The sequence below is a fragment of the Indicator indicator genome, chromosome 23 (genome assembly GCF_027791375.1).
Source record: "Indicator indicator isolate 239-I01 chromosome 23, UM_Iind_1.1, whole genome shotgun sequence".
NCBI classification, from domain to species: domain Eukaryota; kingdom Metazoa; phylum Chordata; class Aves; order Piciformes; family Indicatoridae; genus Indicator; species Indicator indicator.
Genome location: NC_072032.1, coordinates 1030609 through 1053602, shown reverse-complemented (window position 1 = coordinate 1053602; position 22994 = coordinate 1030609). Strand labels below are relative to the sequence as shown.

The window sequence follows — 22994 nt, the reverse complement described above, 5'->3', positions numbered from 1 at the left end:
AGGGCAAGGTCCTGCAGCTGGGTCAGGGCAATCCCAAGCACAAACCCAGGCTGGGTAGGGAATGGGCAGAGAGCAGTGGTGAAGAGAAGGACTTGGGGGTGCTGGGTGAGAAGCTTAACCTGAGCCAGCAATGACAACTGGCAGGACAGAAGCAAACTGTGTCCTGGGCTGCATCTGAAGTGTGAGCAGCAGCCAGAGAGGGGATTCTGCCCCTCTGCCCTTATGAGACCCCACCTGGGATGCTGGGCCTGGCTCTGGAGCCCCCAGCACAAGCAGGACATGGATCTGTTGTAGTGGGTCCAGAGGAGGCCACAAAGATGGTCAGTGGGCTGGAGAACCTCCCCTGTGGGGGCAGGCTGGGAGAGTTGGGGCTGTTCAGGCTGGAGAAGAGAAGGCTGCAGGGAGACCTTTAGAGCAGCTTCCAGTACCTGAAGGAGCTCCAGGAGAGCTGGGGAGGGCTGGGAGTGATAGGATGAAGGGGAATGGCTTCAAAGTGGAAAAAGCCAAGGGTGGTGAGACACTGGAAGAAGTTGCCCAGGGAGGCTGTGGATGCCTCTTCCCTGCAGATGGTCAAGGCCAGGTTGGGTGAGCACTTGAGCAACCTGGGCTGGTGGTCAGGGGCTGGAGCAGGCTGCTCAGGGACATGGAATCCTCATCCCTGGGAAGTGTTCAAGAAACCTGTGGCCAGGGCTCCTGGGGCCATGGTTTGGTGGCCATGGTGGTGTTAGGTTGCTGGCTGGACTGGCTGATTTCAGAGGCCTTTTCCACCCCAAACCATTCTGTGGTTCCGTGACTCTTGTGGCCCCCTAGCTGCACCTGCATGGGGGCAGCCTCGGTTGGCATTTCATGTGCTGGTGCTGGGCATGGCAAATGCACGACACAGCTCCTGCAGCCTTCAGTGCCTCAGGTCCTTTTCATCTCTGTTTACATCGAATTTTATTTTTTCTTCCTGTCTTTCTCTCTGTCGTTTGTTCCTCTATGGCTGTAACTAAGCAGCTCTTCCCTGCCCTGCATCGCTGGGCAGAGCCTGGGCAGCCCTGCCCGGCCACCCTGTGCCGCACGCAGCCCCTGCTGCTGCTGGTTGCCCGGGAAGGCGCCGCAGGAGCAGCATTACCTCACCCCTTGGCGGCCTGGAGATTGCGCAGCCCCCGGCGCTGATAGGGCGGCGGCAGCCTGCGCGCAGCCAATAGAGAGCTGCAGCTCCGACTCCTGACGAGCGCAGGAGCGGCGCTGGGCTCCGCAGCTGCCGCGGGGGGTGGGTTTGTTTCCTTTGAAGTGTTACTTCAGATGGAGAAGGCACTCGGCGAGGCTGTGCCATGTGCCGGGCGGCCGAGCTGAACAAATAGCTATTGACAAGGGGAGAGCAGAGCAGCGTGTGAGTGCATCCTGCTAACCTACATTTGCTGTGCCAAGAGATTTGCAGCTGACTGCCTGGGTGAGTCACTGCCTGGCTGAGGAGATGAGGTAATGCTTCAGAGATACAGGCTGATGTCATTCCTTTACCTGAGCTGCATGCCGATGCTGCCTGCCTGTGCTTTCAAGGAAAGTCCCCTCCCTGCCTCCCCTCTGCTGCAGGCAGAGCTGAGAGCAGTTGCTGTGCAGATTGATGGGTTCACAGAATGCTTTGGGGACCTTCAAGATCATCCAGTTCCAACCCCCCTGCCTGTGGTCAGGGGCACCTTCCACTAGACCATGTTGATCAACCTGGCTTTGAACAGCTCCAGGCAGGAGGCCTCCCCAGCCTCCCTGGGCAGCCTGTTCCAGTGCCTCCCCAGCCTCCCTGGAAAGAATTTCTTCCTAATCTCCAGTTTCAATCTGCCTTCCTCAAGATCAAGATTCACAGATTGCATTGGGCTGGAAGGGACCCTCCAAGGGCATCCTGTCCAACCCGCTGCAGGGACACCTCCAGCTAGAGCAGGCTGCCCAGGGACACATCCAGGCTGATCCTGAGTGTCTCCAGGGACAGAGCCTCAACCACCTCCCTGGGCAGCCTGTTCCAGTATCTCCCCAGCCTCACTGTGCACAACTTCCTCCTGATGTCCAACCTAACTCTGCCCTGCTCCACTTTCAAACCACTGCCCCTGGTCCTATCCCCACAGCCCCTTCTGAACAGTCCCTCCCCAGCCTGCCTGCAGCTCCCCTGCAGATGGTGAAATGCAGCTCTAAGGTCTGCCTGCAGCCTTCTCTTCTCCAGGCTAAACAGCCCCAACTCTCCCAGCCTGTCCTCATAGCAGAGATTCTGCAGCCACCCTAAACCATGCTGTGAGATCTGAGCATCCAGCATTTGATGGTTTGGATGGATTCAGATTCCCTGACAGCAGGGTACAGGGACATCTGTGCCCTGCTATGGGGGAATTTGAAGCCATCCAAGCCATGACCTGACTTGCCCCATGGCTTGGAAATGTACAACACCATTTGCCTGTTGTTTGCTAGTGGAAAAGTTCCTACTTACACCCTAGAACAAGACCTTCAGGACAAGGGAAATGCCCAAGGTGCCTCCAAAGTCCTCACAGGTGTCTGGCCTACCTGAGAGGGTTCTGAATGCAAAGGAAGAGTTGCAGAGGCTGAAAGTTGTTCTGCATTGCTGCAAGAGTGGATTGCAAAGCAGTTTGTGACATTCCTGTGCTGTGGGGAAAGTTAGAAGAGAATCCAAGCTGGTGAAGGGGGTGGTGGGGAGAAGAAGGCCTCCAGCAGCCTGGCCTGGATCAGCAATGGTGTGGGCAGCAGGAGCAGGGCAGGGATGGTGCCCCTGGACTCAGCACTGGGGAGGCCACAGCTTGAGTGCTGGGTTCAGGTTTGGGCTCCTCACTCCAAGAAAGACATCGAGGGGCTGAAGCAGGGCCAGAGAAGGGCAACCAAGCTGGGGAAGGGTCTGGAGAAGAGGGCTGGGGAGGAGCAGCTGAGGGAGCTGGGGGTGTTTGGTGTGGAGAAGAGGAGGCTGAGGGAGACCTCATTGCTCTCTGCAGCTCCCTGAGAGGAGGCTGCAGCCAGGTGGGGGTTGGGCTGCTCTTCTTAGGATCAGGTGAGAGGCCAAGAGGAAATGGCCTCAATGGTTTAGTTTGGACATGAGAAGAAATTTCTTGACCGAAAGGGTTCTTAAAGCCTGGCACAGGCTGCCCATGGTGATGGTTGAATGTCCATCCCTGGCAGGGCTGTGGTGCTGAGGGCCATGGCTTAGCCCCAGCCTTGGTAAAGCTCAAGAATGGTTGGGCTGGATGTTCTGAAAGGGCTTTTCCAACCCAACTGAGTCTGTGATCCTGTGTTTTAACAACATCATCCAGCATGGTTACAGCTGCAGCTTTGGCCCTGGCACCTTTTGCCCTTCAAAAGACGCTTTCCCAAACCTGCCTGTCTGTGTCTGTGGATGCCACCAGGCTGCTCTGGGGTGTGACTGTTGGTGCAGACCTGCTTTCCTTGTTTGCTTTGTCACTGGTGATGTGATTTCCTTAGGTGAGCCTTCCCTTCACAAGTGGAAGATGTTTGCTGGCCCATGTCTGTGTGCTGGGTATGCACAGAGCTGGCTCTGGGTGTATTTAGCCTCCCCAGTGCTAGGCTATGCTGCAGTATTTGTCACTGCCAGGTGTTTGCCCTTTTTTGCTATAAGGTCAATATCTGGAAGGGAGCCAACATTCCCAGCAGGTCATGGGAGGGGATCCTGCCCCTCTGCTCTGCTCTGGCCTCACCTGCAGGGCTGGGTCCAGCTGTGGAGCCCCCAACACAAGAGGGACATGGACCTGCTGGAGAGTGTCCAGAGGAGACCACAAAGATGAACAGAGAGAAGGAGAACCTCTGCTGTAGGGACAGGCTGAGAGAGTTGGGGCTGTTCAGGCTGGAGAAGAGAAGACTCCAGGCAGACCTTAGAGCTGCATTTCAATCTCTGCAGGGGAGCTGCAGGCAGGCTGGGGAGGGACTGTTCAGAAGGGGCTGTGGGGACAGGACCAGGGGCAATGGTTTGAAAGTGGAGCAGGGCAGAGTTAGGTTGGACATCAGGAGGAAGTTGTGCACAGTGAGGCTGGGGAGACACTGGAACAGGCTGCCCAGGGAGGTGGTTGAGGCTCTCTCCCTGGAGACATTCAGGCTCTGCCTGGATGTGTCCCTGAGCAGCCTGCTCCAGCTGGAGGTGTCCCTGCTGAAGAAGTGTCGTGTTAGAGAGGATTTTCATGATGCAGAAGTTGTGGTTTCAGATCCTCACACTGGTTCCAGAAATAATGACCAGAAAACTTCTGACTCTTTTGCATGGCTTCAGCATTCTCTTTGTGTGAGCATTTCTGGTGTGCTGCTGAGCCTGTGTCACACAGCCACAGGTTGCTTTGGTTTGGAAGGGACCCTCCAAGGCATCTTGTCCTACCCCCTTGCAGGCATTAGGGATACCTGCAGCTGTCCAGGGACACATCCAGGCTGGTTATGAATGTCTTCAGGGACCACCTCCCTGGGCAGCCTGTTCCAGTGTCTCCCCACCCTCACTGTGCTGAACTTCCTCCTGATGTCCAACCTGACTCTGCCCTCCTCCACTTTCAAACCATTGGTCTTTGTCCTGCCACCAGAGCCCCTTCTGAGCAGTCCTTCCCCAACACCCACCTGTGTGGTGGAGTCTGGGCAGGAGTACTTTGTTGGAAGGAGGATTTTCTCTCCTGTGAGGCCAGGCTGGGAGAGCTGGGGCTGTTCAGCCTGGAGAAGAGAAGACTCCAGTGGGGACCTTAGAGCTGCCTGCCAGTATCTGTAGGGATCCTGCAGGAAGGCTGCAGAGAGACTTTTCCTGAGGGTGTCTGGAGACAGGCCAAGGGGGAATGGTTTGAAACTGAGGCAGAGCAGGGTGAGACTGGAGCTGGGGAAGAAGTTCTTTGGTAGGAGGGTGATGAGAGTCTGGCACAGGCTGCCCAGGGAGGCTGTGGATGCCTCCTGCCTGGGGGTGTTCAAGGCCAGGTTGGATGAGGCCTTGAGGAGTGAAGTCTAGTTGAGAGGTGTCCCTGCCCATGGCAGGAGGGTTGGAATAGATGATCCCCTGCTGACTGCAGAGGGGTTGGACCAGATGACCTTTGGGGCTCCCTTCCAACCTGGACCATTCCATGGTTCTGAGGTTGTGTTTGGGATGATCACTACACATGCACCAAGGTACTCCTTGCATCCTGCCCTGGGGCATGGCTGAATCCATTCTCATCATGCTGTGGAGGGCTGCCCGAATGGACAGGGGTTGTGGAGGAGCCTCATTAACATCAGCCCTCTTAATGCATGTTCTGAGAAGCTAAGCTGCTGTGGGTTGCAGTTTCTCAGTGCTGTGGGTGGGCACAGCCACTGTGGCTCCAGCCAGCAGTGCTGTGTATTGGTTATGGTCTCTCATGCTGCTAATGAGCTTCTCAAGCAGTCCCTTAGCACTCACTGCCAATGACTCATGCTTCCCAACAAGGGTCTCCCTGCAGATCTCAGTCTAATGGATGGGCACCAGGGCCTGGGCAAGCTGGGGCTGTTTCCTTTCTGTTTTGTGACTTGTGTGGTCAAGAAAAGGCCAAGGAGCAGTGTGCTGAAAGCTGAGGAATTCTGGGGAGGAGAAGTTGGATTTGACTCTCTACAAAGGCAAAGGGGGAATGTGGGCTGGGATCCCTCTGCTCTGGGGAGACCTCACCTGCAGGGCTGTGTCCAGCTATGAGACCCCCAAACCAAGAAGGTCACAGACCTGCTGGAGAAGGGTCCAGAGGAGGCCGCAAAGACGATCAGAGGGCTGGAGAACAGACTGGGAGAGTTGGGGCTGTTCAGCCTGGAGAAGAGAAGGCTGCAGGCAGACCTTAGAGCTGCATTTCACTATCTGCAGGGGAGCTGCAGGCAGGCTGGGGAGGGACTGTTCAGAAGGGGCTGTGGGGACAGGACCAGGGGACAGTGGTTTGAAACTGGAGCAGGGCAGATTGAGACTGGAGATTAAGAAGAAATTCTTCCCAGCTCTCCTGTAGTCCCTTCAGGTACTCTCCCAGCATGTCCCCACAGGGGAGGGTCTCCAGCCCTATGATCATCGTTGTGGCCTCCTCTGGACCCTCTCCAGCAGCTTCAGGTCCCTCTCATGCTGGGGCCCCAGAGCTGGAGGCAGTGCTGCAGGTGGGGTCTGAGCAGAGCAGAGGGGCAGAATCCCCTCCCTGTGCTGCTGCTCTCCCTGCTCTGGATGCAGCCCAGCACAGGGCTGGCCAGGACAGGGTTTAGCAGTAATCTGGCTGTGGAAAGAAGCAGTGCAGCAGAACCTTCCCTGCACTGCCATTGTCTGGGAACTCTGAGGACTGATCTGCACAGCTTGCAGTGGAACCAGGGCCTGTGTCTTTGGGAATGCTGCTCTCCATGTGGGACTCTGCAGTGTGTCTGAATCCTGATCCATGAACTGATTGAGCTTTAACGTGTTTGGCTTTGAGTGGAACAAGTGTCACACACTGAGAACTCCTCCTTGACTAAGAGGAGTGGAAGCCAGCTTTGATTTGAATGCCTGAACATTCCCTGCCTTCAGCAGAACTTTGAGAGAAGCCTCTGGGGTGCTGACAGGAAGGTGGAGAGCAGTGCTGTGTCCCTGCTTGGACAGCCTTCTTGCTTCCAGCTGTGCTCTGTGTGTTTTGGTCCAGCTGTGGTTCGATGGTAACCAACCTTGCCTCCCATCTTTGCAGGTGTTTGGCAATAAGATGATAATCCCTTCCTTGGATGGGGACCTGTTCCAGTGGGATCGGGACCGAGAGAGTATGGAAGCTGTGCCCTTCACGGTCGAGTCCCTCCTCGAGTCATCCTACAAATTTGGTGAGGACGTTGTCTTGGTTGGGGGAAAGTCTTTGACAACCTATGGGCTGAGCTCATACTCGGGGAAGGTAAGAGCCTGAAAAGTTGTCTTCTGTCTCTGTGTTCTGAGCACTGTTGCACTGTTGAGATGTAAACTGCAGGGCAGCTCCAAGCACGCAGCTGAGGGGAGCAGGGTCTGAGCTGCCTGAGGAAGCAGGGCTGTGGATTGGAGCTGCTGCACTTAGACAGGATCATAGAATAGTTGGAAAAGGCCTCTGAGATCATCCAGTCCAACCAGCAACCCAACCCCACCATGTCCCCAAGTGCCATGGCCACAGGGTTCTGGAACACCTCCAGGCATGGGGACTCCACCACCTCCCTGGGCAGCCTGTGCCAATCCCTGACCACTCTTGCAGCAAAGAAATTTTTCCTCACCTCTAACCTAACCCTCCCCTGGCACAATTCCAGGCCATTTCCTCTCCTTCTATCACCTGATTCTAGAGAGAAAAGCCCAACCCCCACCTCACTGCAGCCTCCACTTCTCCACACCAAACACCCCCAGCTCCCTCAGCTGCTCCTCCCCAGCCCTGTTCCCCAGACCCTTCCCCAGCTTTGTTGCCCTTCTCTGGACCTGCTCCAGCTCTTTAGTGTCTTTGCTGGAGTGAGGAGCCCAAACCTGAACCCAGCACTCAAGGTGTGAGGTCCCCAGTGCTGAGTCCAGGGGCACCATCCCTGCCCTGCTCCTGCTGCCCACACCATTGCTGACCCAGGCCAGGCTGCTGGAGGCCTTCTTGGCCACCTGGGCACACACTGCTCATGCTCAGCTGCTGTTATCCAACACCTCCAGTTCCTTTCCTGCAGGGCAGGTTTCCAGGCACTCTGCCCCAAGCCTGCTGTGTTGCTTGGGTGCAGGACCCAGCACTTAGTATTGCTGAACCTCATACAAGTGACCTTGGCTCATGGATCCAGCCTGGACAGGCCTTTATGCAGAGCCTCCTACCCTCCAGCAGATCAACGCTTACTTAATTCAGTGCTATCTGCAATCTGAGGGAGCCTCAATCCCCTCACCCAGATCATTGATATTGATATCATTGATATCATTGATTGGACTGGATGAGCTCTGGAGGCCCCTAACATTCTGTGATCTCTGTGCTGTGAGGCCAAGACAGCTGCAAAGCCTGTGTGACTGCCAGAGTTAGGTAGGGTCCTCATTCCCCTTTAAGGAATCACCAAATAGAGAGGGTTGGAAGATACTTCAGAGCTCATCCAGTCCAATCCCCCTGCCAGAGCAGGGCACCCAGGGCAGGTCACACAGAACACATCCAGGTGGGGCTGGAAAGTCTCCAGAGAAGGAGACTCCACAACCTCTCTGGGCAGCCTGCTCCATGGCTCCAGCACCCTCACAGGTGAAGTTTGTCCTTATGTGTTCATGTAACCTCCTGGGCTGCACTTTGTGCCCAGTGCCCCTTGTCCTGCCCCTGGGCACCAGTGGGAAGATTCTGGCTCCATCCTCCTGCCTCTCGCCCTTTAGCTATTGATGAGCATTGGTGAGATCCCTCCTCAGGGCTGAACAGTCCCAGGTCTCTCAGCCTTTCCTCCCAAGGTAGATGTTCCCTCCTCATCCCAGTGGCTCTCTGCTCTTCCATAAATCAATAGCCCTTGGTGTGGAGCTGATGGATTTGTGCTGACACAAGCATGGCAGAAGGCAGAGGCACACTGTGGGGCTCCCAGAGATGTTCTTTTCACAGAATCACAGAGTGCCAGGTTGGAAGGGACCCCAAGGACCATCTGCTTCAACCTTTCCAGGTCACAGTCTAATTGAAAGGAGCTGGCCCAGCACCCCTGTCAGGCTGAGTCTTCAAACTGTCCAGTGTAGGGGACTGCACTGCTTCCCCTGGGAGATGATCCCAATTCCCAACTGCTCTCATGGGGATGCATTTTCTTCTGGAGTCCAGTTGGAATCTCCCCAGGAGCAACTTGTCCCCATCACCGCTTGTCTTCTCCATGGGACTCCTTGTAAAATGGGACTCTCCATCCTCCTGGTAGCCACTCTTCATGTACTGGTCTATGGTCATAAGGTCTCCCCTCAGCCTTCTCCTCTCAAGGCTGAATAGATCTCAGGAGAGCCTCCTGATGTTCCACAAGGCAAAGGGCAAGGTCTGCACCTGGGTCAGGGCAATCCTGGGTACCAGTGCAGGATGACAAAATGATGGCTGTAGAAGCAGGGAGGAAAGACAGAGCTAAGATTGCTTTCTGTTGGGAGCAGAAATACAACCAAACTTAGAGCACGGGGAAATCAAAGTGCCCCAGGGTGGAGAGTTCTTAGAATCTGTTGAAAATTCTGCTTGTGCCAAGCCCTTGTCTCTAACCCAGCCCTGGAGAGGAGAGAACTGCAAGGTGCCTGTGAGCCAGGAGTGTCCTGTGAGGGTTGTTAGCTTTGAGCCTTGCTGTCGATGACTTCGGTTTGTCTTGGAGCTCCTGAGGGGCTGGAAGCGTGTGCAAGCCTCTTGCCTTGTCCCGCAGGTGAAGTACATCTGCTCGGCCATGGGCTGCCGCCGCTGGGACGACGAGGAGGCGGAGCAGGAGGAGACGCTGCTCTTGCACCGCACCCAGAAAACCGTCCGGGCTGTGGGACCGCGCAGTGGCAACGAGAAGTAAGTGCAGGGCATGCCGAGAGGGACCAGTAGGGAGCAGTTCCTAACGCCTGCTGGCTTCACAGAATCACAGAACATTAGGGCTGGGAAGGGACCTTCAGAGCTCATCCAGTCCAACCTCCCTGCCAGAGCAGGGGCACCCAGGGCAGGGCACACAGAACACATCCAGATAGGGTTGGAAAGGCTCCAGAGAAGGAGATTGCACAATTCTCTGGGCAACCTGCTCCAAGGCTTCCTCACATTAACACCCTTATGGCTCTGGCCAGCCTGCTCTAGTGTGAGGTGTCCCTGCCCATGGCAGGGGGGTTGGAATTGGATGAGCCTTGTGGTCACTTTCAACCCTGACTGATTCTATGATCCTAAAGATTTTCTTCATGTTGAGGATGAACTTCCAGTGTTCCAGTTTGTGTCCATTTTCCCTTGCCCTATCATTGAACCTGGCCCCTTCTACTTGACACCCACCCTTCAGATGTTACCATTCCCAGCTGGGCTGGACTTCCCAATAACTCCAAGGAATTAACTAAGCAGAGGTAAAATCTGCTGCTCAGAACAGCCAGGGCTGTGTCTGTGTGCTCCTAACCATGCAAACCTTGCTCTGACAATAAACTTCAAGAGCTTCATTCCAGTCAGGGAATCATGGAATGGGTTGGGTTGGAAGGGACCCCAAAGTTCATCCAGGTCCAACCACCCTGCTGTGGGCAGGGACACCTTCCACCAGCCCAGGTTGCTCAAGGCCCTGGCCAAAAGATTTTCAGTCTTTATTTTTAGAAGCCCCATTCTGAAAGCTGCTTTGGTGATGTTCACAGCACGTTCATTCTCAGAGCATAGGTGCCCTGTCCTTCAGCTGCTGGAGAAACCAGTTCACAGGCTCACAGGATGGTAGGGGTTGGAGGGGACCTCTCAGATCATCCAGTCCAAGCCCCCTGCCAGAGCAGGACCGTAGAATCTAGTGCAGGTGGGACAGAAACACATCCAGATGGGTCTTGAAAGTCTCCAGAGAGACTAGATAATACAGATCACAGTCTCTCAGTATACAGAGGTTGGAAGGGACCTCCAGAGATCATCAGGTCCAACCCCCCTGCCAGAACAGCATCACTTAGGGTAGTCTGCACAGGAATGCATCCAGGTGGGGTTGGAAAGTCTCCAGAGAAGGAGACTCCACAACCCCCCTGGGCAGCCTGCTCCAGGGCTCTGTCACCCTCACTCATGTTTCTCCTCATGTTGAGCTGAAATCTTCTCTGTTCAAGTTTGAGCCCACTGCTGCTTGACTTATCACTGTGAACCACCCAAAAAGAGCCTGGCCCCTTCCACTTGACACCCACCCCTCAGATATTGATAGACATTGATCAGATCCTTCTCAGCCTTCTCCTCTCCAGACTAAACAGCCCCAGGGCTCTCAGTCTCTCTTCACAGGGGAGATGCTCAAGTCCCCTCAGCATCTTCCTGGCTCTCTCTTGGATTCTCTCCAGCAGATCTCTGTCTCTCTGGAGCTGGGGAGCCCCAAACTGGACACAGCATTGCAGCTGTGGTCTCAGCAGGGCAGAGCAGAGAGGTAGAAGAACTTCCCTAGCCCTGCTGGACACCTTTCTTGCTGCACCTCAGGATCCCATTGGCTCTCTTGGCCACAAGAGCACATCGTTGTTCCATGATGTTAATAAAATAATTATTGCCTAGAGATGCTGTGAAGTATTAACTGCATTGGAACTCTAAGGGAGGAAGTCTTCTTTGTGTGCCCTTGTTACTGTTGAACATGTGGTCTCCCAAACCTGCATATCAGTAATTTTCTAATGTCATAAAATTATAGTTAATAGCAGATTTCAAAGCCAAGATAAGTGCTTCTCTTTATTATGAGCTTCTCACACTGCTGTCTTTAGGTGGGACATGTTTCAGCAGTGGTATAATGACAGAATTAATGTCAGGGGCTGGAAGGGACCTTGAGAGAATATCCAGTCCAACCCCCCTGCCAGAGCAGGATCACCTACACCAGATCACACAGGAACTCATCCAGGCAGGTGTTGAATGTCTCCAGAGAGAAGCTGTTCAGGCTGTGATTTTGCTGTCTTAATGCAGCAGGATTTCTATAAAAGTCCAGGCACCTTTTCTTCTCACCCCTCCACACACACCTGCGCCGTAAACTATAGGCTGGAAAAGTTGCTTGTCCTCCATAGCTACAGCCTTGGAATCATAGATTGGGCTGGGTTGGAAAGGACATCCAAAGGTCATCTACTCCAACCTCCCCACCATGGGCAGGGACACCTCTCAACTAGCCCAGGTCTCATCCTTGAACACCCCCAGGGAGGAGGCATCCACAGCCTCCCTGGGCAGCCTGTGCCGGAGTCTCCCCACCCTTGAAGAACTTCTGGCTCAGCTGCAGTCCCACCCTGCTCTCCCTCAGCTTCAAACCATTCCCCCTTGGCCTGTCTCTAGACAGTCTGATGAGAAGTCCCTCTGCAGCCTTGCTGTAGGCTCTTTCAGGAGCAGGTTTAGCAGAGAGCAGTCATTCCCTGTGCCCCTGCTCCCTCTCCTGTCTGCAGCAGGGTTTGGCAGCTGGTGTGTGTCATAGTTGACCTCATTAGAGCTGCCACGGCTTCCCAACTCTGCTGTCTGCAGAGGGAAGTCTTGGGCTCCATGGTTCCTGGAGGCTGCTATTGGCAGGGGAGGTATCTGCTCCAAAGGTGCTTCTCCCTTCTCACAGCTCCTGCAAAGCCAGGCTGGCACCTGCAGCAGAGCCCTCCTGTCCTTGTAGGCAGCAGCAAAGATGCTTTCCTGGTGACACAGTAGAGCTGCTGTGGAGCTGACAGGATAGAGCTGGGGATGTTAATCCAGAGAAAAAAAAATGAATGTGTAAAAGATGCCAAACTTTTCCCAGAAGGGTGTAAATTCCTCCAGGAGACTGTTTGGGCTCCTGCTGCTGGCCAGAGTGGCCTTGAGAAATTTTGGGTAGCAAAACACAGCATGTAAGAAAAATTCTCCTCCTTGCTGTTCAAGTTTGGCGTCCTTTGCCATCTGTATCTTCTCTCCAACAGAGAGGAGGAGGGGAAAAAGTGAAGAGGAAGGGAAAAGAGAGGAGGAGGGAGAGGAGGGGAGGAAGGAGGGAAGAGAGGAGGGGAAGAGAAGAGAGGAGGGGAAGAGAAGAGAGGAGGGGAAGAAGAAGGGAAGAGAGGAGGGGAAGAAGGGGGGAAGAGAGGGGGGGAAGAGAGGGGGGGAAGAGAGGAGGGGAAGAGAGGGGGGGAAGAGAGGAGGGGAAGAAGGGGGGAAGAGAGGAGGGGAAGAAGGGGGGAAGAGAGGAGGGGAAGAAGGGGGGAAGAGAGGAGGGGAAGAAGGGGGGAAGAGAGGAGGGGAAGAAGGGGGGAAGAGAGGAGGGGAAGAAGGGGGGAAGAGAGGAGGGGAAGAGAGGAGGGGAAGAGAGGGGGGAAGAGAGGAGGGGAAGAGAGGGGGGGAAGAGAGGGGGGGAAGAGAGGAGGGGAAGAGAGGAGGGGAAGAGAGGAGGGGAAGAGAGGAGGGGAAGAGAGGGGGGAAGAGAGGGGGGGAAGAGAGGGGGGGAAGAGAGGGGGGGAAGAGAGGGGGAAGAGAGGGGGAAGAGAGGGGGAAGAGAGGAGGGAAGAGAGGGGGAAGAGAGGGGGAAGAGAGGGGGAAGAGAGGGGGAAGAGAGGGGGGGAAGAGAGGAGGGGAAGAGAGGGGGGGAAGAGAGGGGGGGAAGAGAGGAGGGGAAGAGAGGGGGGGAAGAGAGGAGGGGAAGAGAGGGGGGGAAGAGAGGGGGGGAAGAGAGGAGGGGAAGAAGGGGGGAAGAGAGGAGGGGAAGAAGGGGGGAAGAGAGGAGGGGAAGAAGGGGGGAAGAGAGGAGGGGAAGAAGGGGGGAAGAGAGGAGGGGAAGAAGGGGGGAAGAGAGGAGGGGAAGAAGGGGGGAAGAGAGGAGGGGAAGAAGGGGGGAAGAGAGGAGGGGAGGAAGGAGGGAAGAGAGGAGAGGAGAGGAGAGGAGGACAAAAGAAGAGAAGGATGAAGAAAATAAACACCTGTTTTCTTTTTTCTCCTACTGAAATACTGTCCAGTTTCAGGCCCAGTTTGTTGGTGTGCAAGGGTTTCTGAGCTGTTGGCTCTGAAGATCAGCTCTGTGCTCCTTCAGCAGCTGGACCTGGCAGAGACCCTGGGTTGGGTTGGGTTGGGTTGGGTTGTGTAGGGGATTCAAACCAGCAGGGTAAAAAAAAAAAGCATTGTCCCACCCTGAGCTTGGAAAGCCTCCCAGGATTAATTAACTCCATTAATAAACAGCAACACATGCAGAGAAATCTGGGATCACTTTTGGGCCCCTCACAGGGGCTGGAGCAGGTCCAGAGAAGGGCAACCAAGCTGGGGAAGGGTCTGGAGAAGAGGGCTGGGGAGGAGCAGCTGAGGGAGCTGGGGGTGTTTGGTGTGGAGAAGAGGAGGCTGAGGGAGACCTCATTGCTCTCTGCAGCTCCTGAGAGGAGGCTGGAGCCAGGTAGGGGTTGGGCTCTGCTCCCTAGGATCAGGTGAGAGAAGGAGAGGAAATGGCCTGGAGTTGTGCCAGAGTTAGGTTGGAGGTGAGGAAATTTTTTTTTGCTTCAAGAGTGGTCAGGGCTTGGCACTTGGGGCCATGGTTTGATGGCCATGGTGGGGTTGGGTTGATGGTTGGACTCGGTGATCTTAGAAAGCTTTTCCAACCCAAACAACTCTGTGGTACTGTGTCTCATGCAGAATGCTGCTTCCTGAGTGCTTTACACCTGCATAAATGTTTTCCTTCTAAATACCCCAGCTCTCCTACTTGATGGTTTGAATTGCTCTTTCTGTGCACTAAACCTCTGATGCCATTGGCACTATTTCTCACCTTGCTCATGATCTCAGGCAAGATTTCTTAGTTTGTTTGATGTGGTCCAGGTCTGGGCCTCTCAGTTCAGGAAGAACTTCAGGGAACTGCTTGAAAGAGTCCATTCCAGAGCCACAGAGCTGCTGCAGGCAGTGGAACATCTCCTGTGAGGCCAGGAGGGAGCTGGGGCTTGGAGCTTGGAGCAGAGGAGCCTGAGGGCTGCCCTCACTGCTGGGGATAAAGATGTGCAGGGCTGGAGCCAGGCTCTGCTCAGGGATGGCCAAGGACAGCACAAGGGGCACTGGGGGCAAGCTGGAGCAGAGGAGGTGCCCTGGGAACAGGAGGGAAAACTTTGTCCCTGTGAGGGTGCTGGAGGCCTGGAGAGGTTGTGGAGCCTCCTGCTCTGGAGACTTTCCAGCCCTTCCTGGATGTGTTCTGTGTGCCCTGTCCTGGGTGCCTGCTCTGGCAGGGGGTTGGACTGGATGAGCTCTGGAGGTCCCTTCCAACCCCTAATGTTCTGTGACTCTGGATTAGCACTCCCCATCCTGATACAGTTGTGTTCATCTGTTAGTGAGAGCTCTGTGGGGCAAGTGTAGGTAATTTAGGTTAAGAACCTCCTGGATGGAGAATGTGGAACTTCCCTTGGGGTAAATCAGTTTCCCTCCCCTTTTTCCTGTCTCCCTTGCAGGTGGAATTTCAGTGTTGGTCACTTTGAGCTGCGCTACGTCCCCGAGATTGAAACCCGAGCTGGGTACCTGGAGAGCAACTTGAAAGCAACCATCAACAAAGAAGAAACCAAAATCATTTCAGATGTGGAGGAGCAGGAAGCTATGATGAAAGACACTGTGATAAAGGTCTCAGTAGCTGACTGGAAGGTGATGGCTTTTAACAGACGAGGAGGACATCTGGAATGGGAGTACCAGGTAGGGGAAAAGACACTGCAGGCCATGCTGCAAGTCAGAGTTCTGCAGCAGCATGGAGGGTGTCTGTCAGCTTGGGGGTCAGGTGGGGGCTTCACAAAGAAGCAGGCACCTGCTGGGCACTTTGTTGACTGAAGTTCTGACTTGGAACCCTTACAAAAACACCCCCCAGTTATGTTAGCACTGTGGTTAGCATTGTTCTCATCTCCTGTCTGGTTCATACAGCAGTAGCTTGCCACTGACCTCTCTCCCTTCTTCAGTTCTGCACTCCAATTGCCTCTGCATGGCTGGTCAAGGATGGCAAGGTCATCCCCATCAGCCTGTTTGATGACACAAGTTACACTGCCAGCAGTGAGGTGTTGGAAGATGAGGAAGATCTGGTGGAAGCTGCCAGGGGGGCCACAGAGTCCAGCGTCTATTTGGGTGAGGCACTGCCTGCAGCCTTCTCTGTAGGAAACATGGCTGAGGCCTTTCTCTGCTCAGGTTGGAGTAAAACAGATCAGCCAGTCCAGTCCTTATCTAACTACCCAGGCTGGGGCTAAGCCATGGCCCTCAGCACCACCTCTCTGCCTCTGTGAAACACCTCCAGGGATGGGCATTCAACCACCAACCTGGGTAGCCTGTGCCAGGCTGTGAGAACCCTGTCAGTCAAGAAGTTTTCTTCTAATGTCCAACCCAACCCTCCCCTGGGGCAAATGGAGGTCATTTCATCTTGACCTATCACTTGCTACTAGAGAGAAGAGCCCAACCCCCACCTGACTGCAGCCTCCTCTCAGGGAGCTGCAGAGAGCAATGAGGTCTCCCTCAGCCTCCTCTTCTCCACACCAAACACCCCCAGCTCCTCCCCAGCCCTGTTCCCCAGACCCTTCTCCAGCTTTGTTGCCCTTCTCTGGACCTCCCAACCCAAAGCAATCTCTGAAGCTGTGAACTCTTTTCAGTGATATTTTTCACCACATATTTTACCTGGGCAATTTTCTTCCCTGGGTGAAGAGAACTAAATCTAAGGCCTGCATTCTCTCTGTCTGTCACTCAGGGATGTACAGGGGCCAGCTGTACCTGCAGTCATCAGTCAGGATTTCTGAGAAATTCCCAAGCAACCCGAAGGCTCTGGAATCCAGGAATGACAACTCCATTATCCCTCTGCCCAAGATCAAGTGGAAGCCTTTGATCCGTGAGTACCAGTTGGGAGCCCTGAGAGCACAGCACAGTTTCCTGCTTTCCAATGGGCTTCAAACTAGGAGAATGTTTCCATTTGGAAACTACTTTAGTAACTCTCTCTGTGCTCTTTTAGTTATTATTTTGGGGTAAATAGATGTCTAATGTTTGCTTTCTTTTCCTGGGAAGTTGACAGGATCAAAAATAATAGAACAATTTTGTCTTTTGAACCAAAGTTTTCATTACAAAGAGGAAGAGTTTTGCAGTGAGGGGAAGGAGGGAGTTCACTTGTCCCAAGCCAGGATTGCATTGAGTTGAAAGGGACCCTCAAAGGGCATCTTTCCAATCCCCCTGCTGCAGTCAGCAGGGACATCTTCAACTGGATCAGGCTGCCCAGGGCCTCATCCAGTCTGATCTTGAATGTCTGCAGGGTATTGATAACTGTGACCATAAACTGCCCTTAGTGTTTCCTTGCATTCCTTTTAGTTCTCATGATCTGTTCCAAGAGATGTTTTCTGAACTTCTGCAGTTGGGGTTCTCATTTAAATTCATTCAAGAAGAGAAGTTTTCTAACCATTCAGCTCAGAAAACTGTGTCTTCTCTCTGCTTAGATTCTCCTTCCAGGACTCCAGTGCTGGTGGGCTCAGATGAGTTTGACAAGTGTCTCAGCAATGACAAATACTCTCATGAGGAGTACAGCAATGGAGCACTCTCAGTTCTGCAGTACCCATATGGTATGTGGAGGCTCCATCTTGGGAAGTGTTGCATGGAGCCAGATTTCATGGATTCATGGAATCCTGGAATGGTTTGGGTTGGAAGGGACCTTAAAAATCATCCAGCTCCAACCTCCCAGCTGTGAGTAGGGACAACTTCCCCTAGACCAGGTTGCCCAAGGCTTCATCCAACCTGGCCTTCAACTTGAGTCAGAGCAGAGCAGAGGGGCAGAATCCCCTCCCTGTGCTGCTGCTCTCCCTGCTCTGGATGCAGCTCAGCACACAGCTGCCTGCTGGGCTGCCAGGAACCATTGCTGGCTCCTGGGGAGTTTGTCACCACCTGACACACCCAAGGCCTTCTCCTGCAGCCTGCTCTGGAGCCACTCCTCACCCAGCCTGCATTTGTGCTGGGATTGCCCTAACCCAGCTGCAAGACCTTGAACTTCTTTAACTTCATGAGGCTGGTTTGGGCTCAGCTTTGCAGCCTGTCCAGGTCCCTCTGGATGAATCCTTTCCCTCCAAGCTATCGTGGTTGCAAGCAGAGACCTTTCTTACCTCAAAAGTTTTGGAAGAGGAAGAGAAAGCCTCCCAGGTTTAGCTTACGAAAGCAAAGCTTCACATGTCCCATGGCCAAAGCAGAGAGGAAGTGCTGCAGAGTGGGGAGATGCCAGACTGAGACTTGAATGAATTTGACATTTGGACCCAAAGCAGAATTGCCCCAAACCTGTAATGAGGCCAATTACTCACTTCAGCAGTGTCTAAATTCAGCCACACCACCCAGCTTAGTGTCATCACAGAGCTGCTCAGGGTGCCTCCATCCCAGTGCCCATGGCACTGATCAGGATGTTAACCATCACTGGCTCTAGTACCAACCCCTGAGGGACACCACTTGTTCCTGGTCTCCATGTGGGCACTGATGGAGACCAGTTGCTGTGGAGCCCAGAGCCTTGACTCAGTGCCTTTGCTGACCTGCCACTGGAACTGCTGGGGCAGGCAGACAAAAGCCCTCTGTGTCTGCTGAGGAGCCTGCAAGGGAGAAGGCAAAACAGTTGTGTGGTTACCTCTGAGTCACTCTGCCCCTCCCCCCGACCCCTTTGTGTCCTCCCCACCCAGACAATGGCTACTACCTGCCCTACTACAAGAGAGAGAGGAACAGGCGCAGCACTCAGATCACTGTCAGGTTCTTTGAGGACACCACCTACAAGACCATTCGCAAAAAGGATCCTGTTCTGCTGCTCCACTGGTGGAAGGAGATCGTGGGCACCATCCTCTTCTGCATCGTGGCCACCACCTACATCGTACGCAAGCTCTTCCATCCCCACCCCCACAGCAGGGTGAGTGCTGAAACCTGCTCAGGCTTTGGCTGGCAGGCTGCAGTGAGGCCTGCTCATGGAATCAGAATGGTGAGGGCTGGAAGGGAGCTTAGAGATCATAGAATGGTTTGGGTTGGAAGGGAGCTTGGAGATCATAGAGTGGTTTGGGTGGGAAGGGAGCTTGGAGATCATAGAATGGTTTGGGTTGGAAGGGAGCTTGGAGATCATAGAGTGGTTTGGGTGGGAAGGGAGCTTGGAGATCATAGAATGGTTTGGGTTGGAAGGGAGCTTGGAGATCATAGAGTGGTTTGGGTGGGAAGGGAGCTTGGAGATCATAGAGTGGTTTGGGTTGGAAGGGAGCTTGGAGATCACAGAATGGTTTGGGTTGGAAGGGAGCTTGGAGATCATAGAATGGTTTGGGTTGGAAGGGAGCTTGGAGATCATAGAATGGTTTGGGTTGGAAGGGAGCTTGGAGATCATAGAATGGTTTGGGTGGGAAGGGAGCTTGGAGATCACAGAATGGTTTGGGTTGGAAGGGAGCTTGGAGATCACAGAATGGTTTGGGTTGGAAGGGAGCTTGGAGATCACAGAATGGTTTGGGTTGGAAGGGAGCTTGGAGATCATAGAGTGGTTTGGGTTGGAAGGGAGCTTGGAGATCATAGAGTGGTTTGGGTGGGAAGGGAGCTTGGAGATCATAGAATGGTTTGGGTTGGAAGGGAGCTTGGAGATCATAGAATCATAGAATGGTTTGTGTTGGAAGGGAGCTTGGAGATCATAGAATCATAGAATGGTTTGTGTTGGAAGAGAGCTTAGAGATCATAGAATGGTTTGGGTTGGAAGGAAGCTTGGAGATCAAGAATCATAGAATGGCTTAGATTGGAAGGGAGCTTAAAGATCACAGAATGGTTTGGGTTGGAAGGGAGCTTAGAGATCATGATCACAGAATGGCTTAGGTTGGAAGGGAGCTTAGAGATCACAGGACAGGACTGAATTATTTGCTTTGCTTGTTTCTGTGTCAGCTGAAAATTGCTCTGGAGAGGTTTTGCATTTTCATGCTAGAAGTCATGAGACAGAGGAGGCTGTGGGATGTGATTGGTAGGAGCTGCTAACCGGTGGGCTGCTGCCTTGCCCTGTGAAATAGGAGCTGGCAAGGAGCTGTGAGAGCGAAGGTGCTGTATAGAATAAGGCTTTAAGTGGGACTTTGACAGCCATTGTAGCTGCAACAAAAGCGCAGATAGCTATAGGACAGCTGTTTCTTTTAGGTAGGACTGATGCAAACTGAGTTTGGTTGCAAGCAGCTGTTGGGGCAGGGGTAGAAATAGGCTGTTAACAGCAGGTCCTGGAGAATGACTGCATAAATGACTATAGTTGGGGGTCCAGTGAGGTCCCTGGGGCTCCCCAGAGAGGTTGTGGAGTCTCCTTCTCTGGAGACTTTCAAGACCCATCTGGTTGCATTCCTGTGCGACCTGTGCTGGATTCCATGGTCCTCCTCTGGCAGGGGGGTTGGACTTGATGATCTCCGGAGGTCCCTTCCAACCCTAACATCCTGTGGTCTGTGACCGCTCTAGTGGTGTCCCCAGTCCTGTAACATAAAAAGAATCTGGTGCAGTGTTGAGAGGCTCTGACCATCGCTGAAGTGCAGAAGCACCGCTGAAAGCTCAGCTCTTTGTGAGGAGGCAGTTCCACACACCCTTTTGACCTCCCCACACAGCCGGCTCCTCCAGACCCGTCTATAAAGACAGTTAAAGCCTTCACGATGGGAATTAATGCTAGTTGAGATACAGGCAGGAGAGATAAAGAACCACAAGATTGCAAGAGCTTCGGAAAATGTGTGCCCCTCTGCCCTGAAAATCCCAGGAAAGCACAGTGAAAAGCTAACAGAGTGACAAAATAGAAATTCTGTTTGCTTCATACCCAGGGGCAAATAGATAACCTCAGATTCAGACCCTTCTAAAGCTAACAATCCATCAGGACCCTTTTGAATCACCACAGCTATCATTTCTGGAACTGTAGCTGCTGTTTTTCCAAATCGATTCCAAGAGAGCTAAAGGATGTGAATTTCCTGGCACCCATTGTGCTAGAAGACCCTAGGGCTGAAAAGGTGGATTGAACACAAAAAGACTGATAGGTTGCCCTATTGTCCTACGATGTGCTGCTTGCTGAGTCATTTTTGCTGTGACTTTGTGTCCCTTTGCTCCTGCTAATTTGACAAAGTCAGGTCTGAATCTCCCTCTAATGACTTAAAAAGGGGAGGGAGTTCTTCTGTAGTGATTCCTAATAACGATCCAACACAGTTCATTGTTCCTGGCAATTTCTGCAGGTGCTGATATTAAGTCCTAATGTGATCTTTTGTGGCTGAATGTGGTGCTCTGTGATTTTTCCATCCCAGAGGTAGCCAGGGGGCTGCTTGTTGAATTTTTTTTCTTCTGTGATTTTAAGTGCAGCTGCAAGTGCAGCCTGCACAACCTGTTGCTGTGCTTTCTCTGCCTCCTGTTCCCTCGGAGCAGAGATTAAAATGTCATCCACATCGTGGAATATGAATATTCCTGCATTCTTTTCTCGAATAGGTGGCAAACTGCTGGCATATTGTAGGGCTCTGTTTTTCATGCTCTGTGGCAAAACCTTCCAGGGGTGACGTTTATGAGGTTCAGCTGCATTGATAGATGGCACAGAGACTGCAGAGCAAGGAGCATCTTGTGGGCAAAGAGGAATTGTGGAAAAAAACAGTCCTTGAGATCTGTAACTATCAAAGCCCAAAACTGTGGAAGCACGGCAGGGGAAAGCAGTCCAGGCTGTAAAGCTGCCATGCCCTCAATAACTTCACTGATCTTTCGCAAATCACGCAGCAGCCTCCACTTGCTGCTTTTCTTTTTGATAACAAGTTCAAAGGGCTGGTTGTGGGAACAGCATGACCTGCTTTGAGCTGTCCATAGTATCATAGAACCACAGAATTGTTAGGGTTGGAAGGGACCTCAAGGCTCATCCAGGTCCAACCCCCTGCCGTAGGCAGGGACACCTCACACTACAGCAGGTTGCTCACAGCCACATCCAGCCTGGCTGCAAAAACCTCCAGGGATGAGGCTTCCACCACCTCCCTGGCCAACCTCTGCCAGGCTCTCACCACCCTCATCGGGAAGAATTTCTTCCTAACACCCAATCTGAATTTACCCACTTCTAGTTTTGCTCCATTCCCCCCAGTCCTATCACTCCCTGACACTCTCAAAAGTCCCTCCCCAGCTTTCCTGTTGCCCCCTTCAGATCCTGGAAGGCCACAAGAAGGTCTCCTCAGAGCCTTCTCCTCTCCAGACTGCACAACCCCAACTCTCTCAGTCTGTCTTCATAGGAGAGGAGCTCCAGCCCTCTGCTCAACTTTGTGGCCCTTCTCTGGGCACCTTCCAGCACCTCCACATCCTTCTTGTAGACAGAAGAAAATACCAAGCTTAGAGCAGCCTCACAAGGCTGAAGCCAAGGATTAGCCAGCTTGAAATAAGCTAACTGTGCGAGTCAACTATTTGCTGCTATGGTGCAAGGTGGCGTCAGAGCCCAAGCCATGATTTTAATTTCCCCTGCAAAGTCTGCATCAATCATCCTTGGTAGCACAAAGAGCCCTGCTGGAGTAGCAGAAGATCGACCCAGCCACAAAGCAGCCATTCCTTTCAGAATCACAGAATCAGCCAGGTGGGAAGAGACCGCCAAGATCAGCAAGTCCAACTGATTACTCAACCCTGTCTGATCAGCTAAACCGTGGCACTAATTGCCTCATCCAGCCTTTTCTTCAACACCTCCAGGGACATCGACCCCACCCTAATGGCCCATACGCTCCTGTCGAAATAGTCACGACTTAATTATTCCCTCGACTGAGGTGGCCAAGTCCAACGCGGCGCTGCCGTAGAGGCTGCGGCTGCTGGCTAGGAGGAGCAGGGCGAGGGGAGATTCCATGTCGCCCGCTTGCAGTTTCCCGTTTGCAGCAGCAGCTTGCCTCTTCTATCGACCCTGGAACGGCATTGCCCTGCGGAATGCTGCCCCTGATGACGGCGAGGCACGTCCCCGGCGGTTTCGCAGCATTTGCTTTCGCTTTAGGAAGGTGTCTGCGAAAGTGACCGCAGGAAAAACCTCGCTGCGCTCGGACAGACATCGCTGCAAAAGCTTCTGCCGCCAGGGCCGCTCGGTGCTGAGAGGTGCCCACGCCCCTGCAGGCTGTGGGCATGGCGCTCACAGTAGGGGTTTTAGAGTGCACAGGACTCTCTGACAGTCAACGTTTGCGGTTTCAATCACCAGCTGTTTAAAAAGAAGCTCCCTCGCTTGCTCCTTGTCCACCTGCTTCTCCAGAGCCTCTCTTAAACGATCCAGAAGTTGCCTGTAAGGCTCCTGAGATCCTTGTTTAATGCTGACAAACGATTGTCTTCACTTCCCAGCGTCAGGCTCTGCTTTAATGGCTCTCAGCACCATGTGTTTAACCTGCTGGAAGCCTTCTGCTGGAATCTTAGCCTGCTGCTATGCTGGCATATTGACCTTCACCCATTAAGGCATTAACATCAACAGGCCTCATTTGGTTTTGTGGTCCCCCAGTCGCATTTGGTGCTGCCTGGGCTTGTGCCAGCTCTCTCCAGCTAGCCAAAAAAAGGATAAATTGCATCTCAGTCGTTATAAGGTGACACAGAGCTTTCAAATCATAA

General features: G+C 53.4%; 1 protein-coding gene across 1 annotated transcript in view; it reads left to right on the top strand.

The window, feature by feature from the left end:
- The first annotated feature begins 6635 nt into the window (after positions 1-6635).
- EIF2AK3 (eukaryotic translation initiation factor 2 alpha kinase 3) overlaps positions 6636-22994 on the top strand; it is a 38724-nt gene continuing 22365 nt past the window's right edge. The window contains exons 1-7 of the mRNA XM_054391550.1: positions 6636-6830; positions 9265-9395; positions 14906-15140; positions 15398-15560; positions 16171-16308; positions 16904-17026; positions 18119-18339. Of these exons, the coding sequence (XP_054247525.1) occupies positions 6651-6830; positions 9265-9395; positions 14906-15140; positions 15398-15560; positions 16171-16308; positions 16904-17026; positions 18119-18339 (1191 nt within the window). The 5' untranslated portion in view covers positions 6636-6650. The remainder of the gene's footprint in view (positions 6831-9264; positions 9396-14905; positions 15141-15397; positions 15561-16170; positions 16309-16903; positions 17027-18118; positions 18340-22994) is intronic.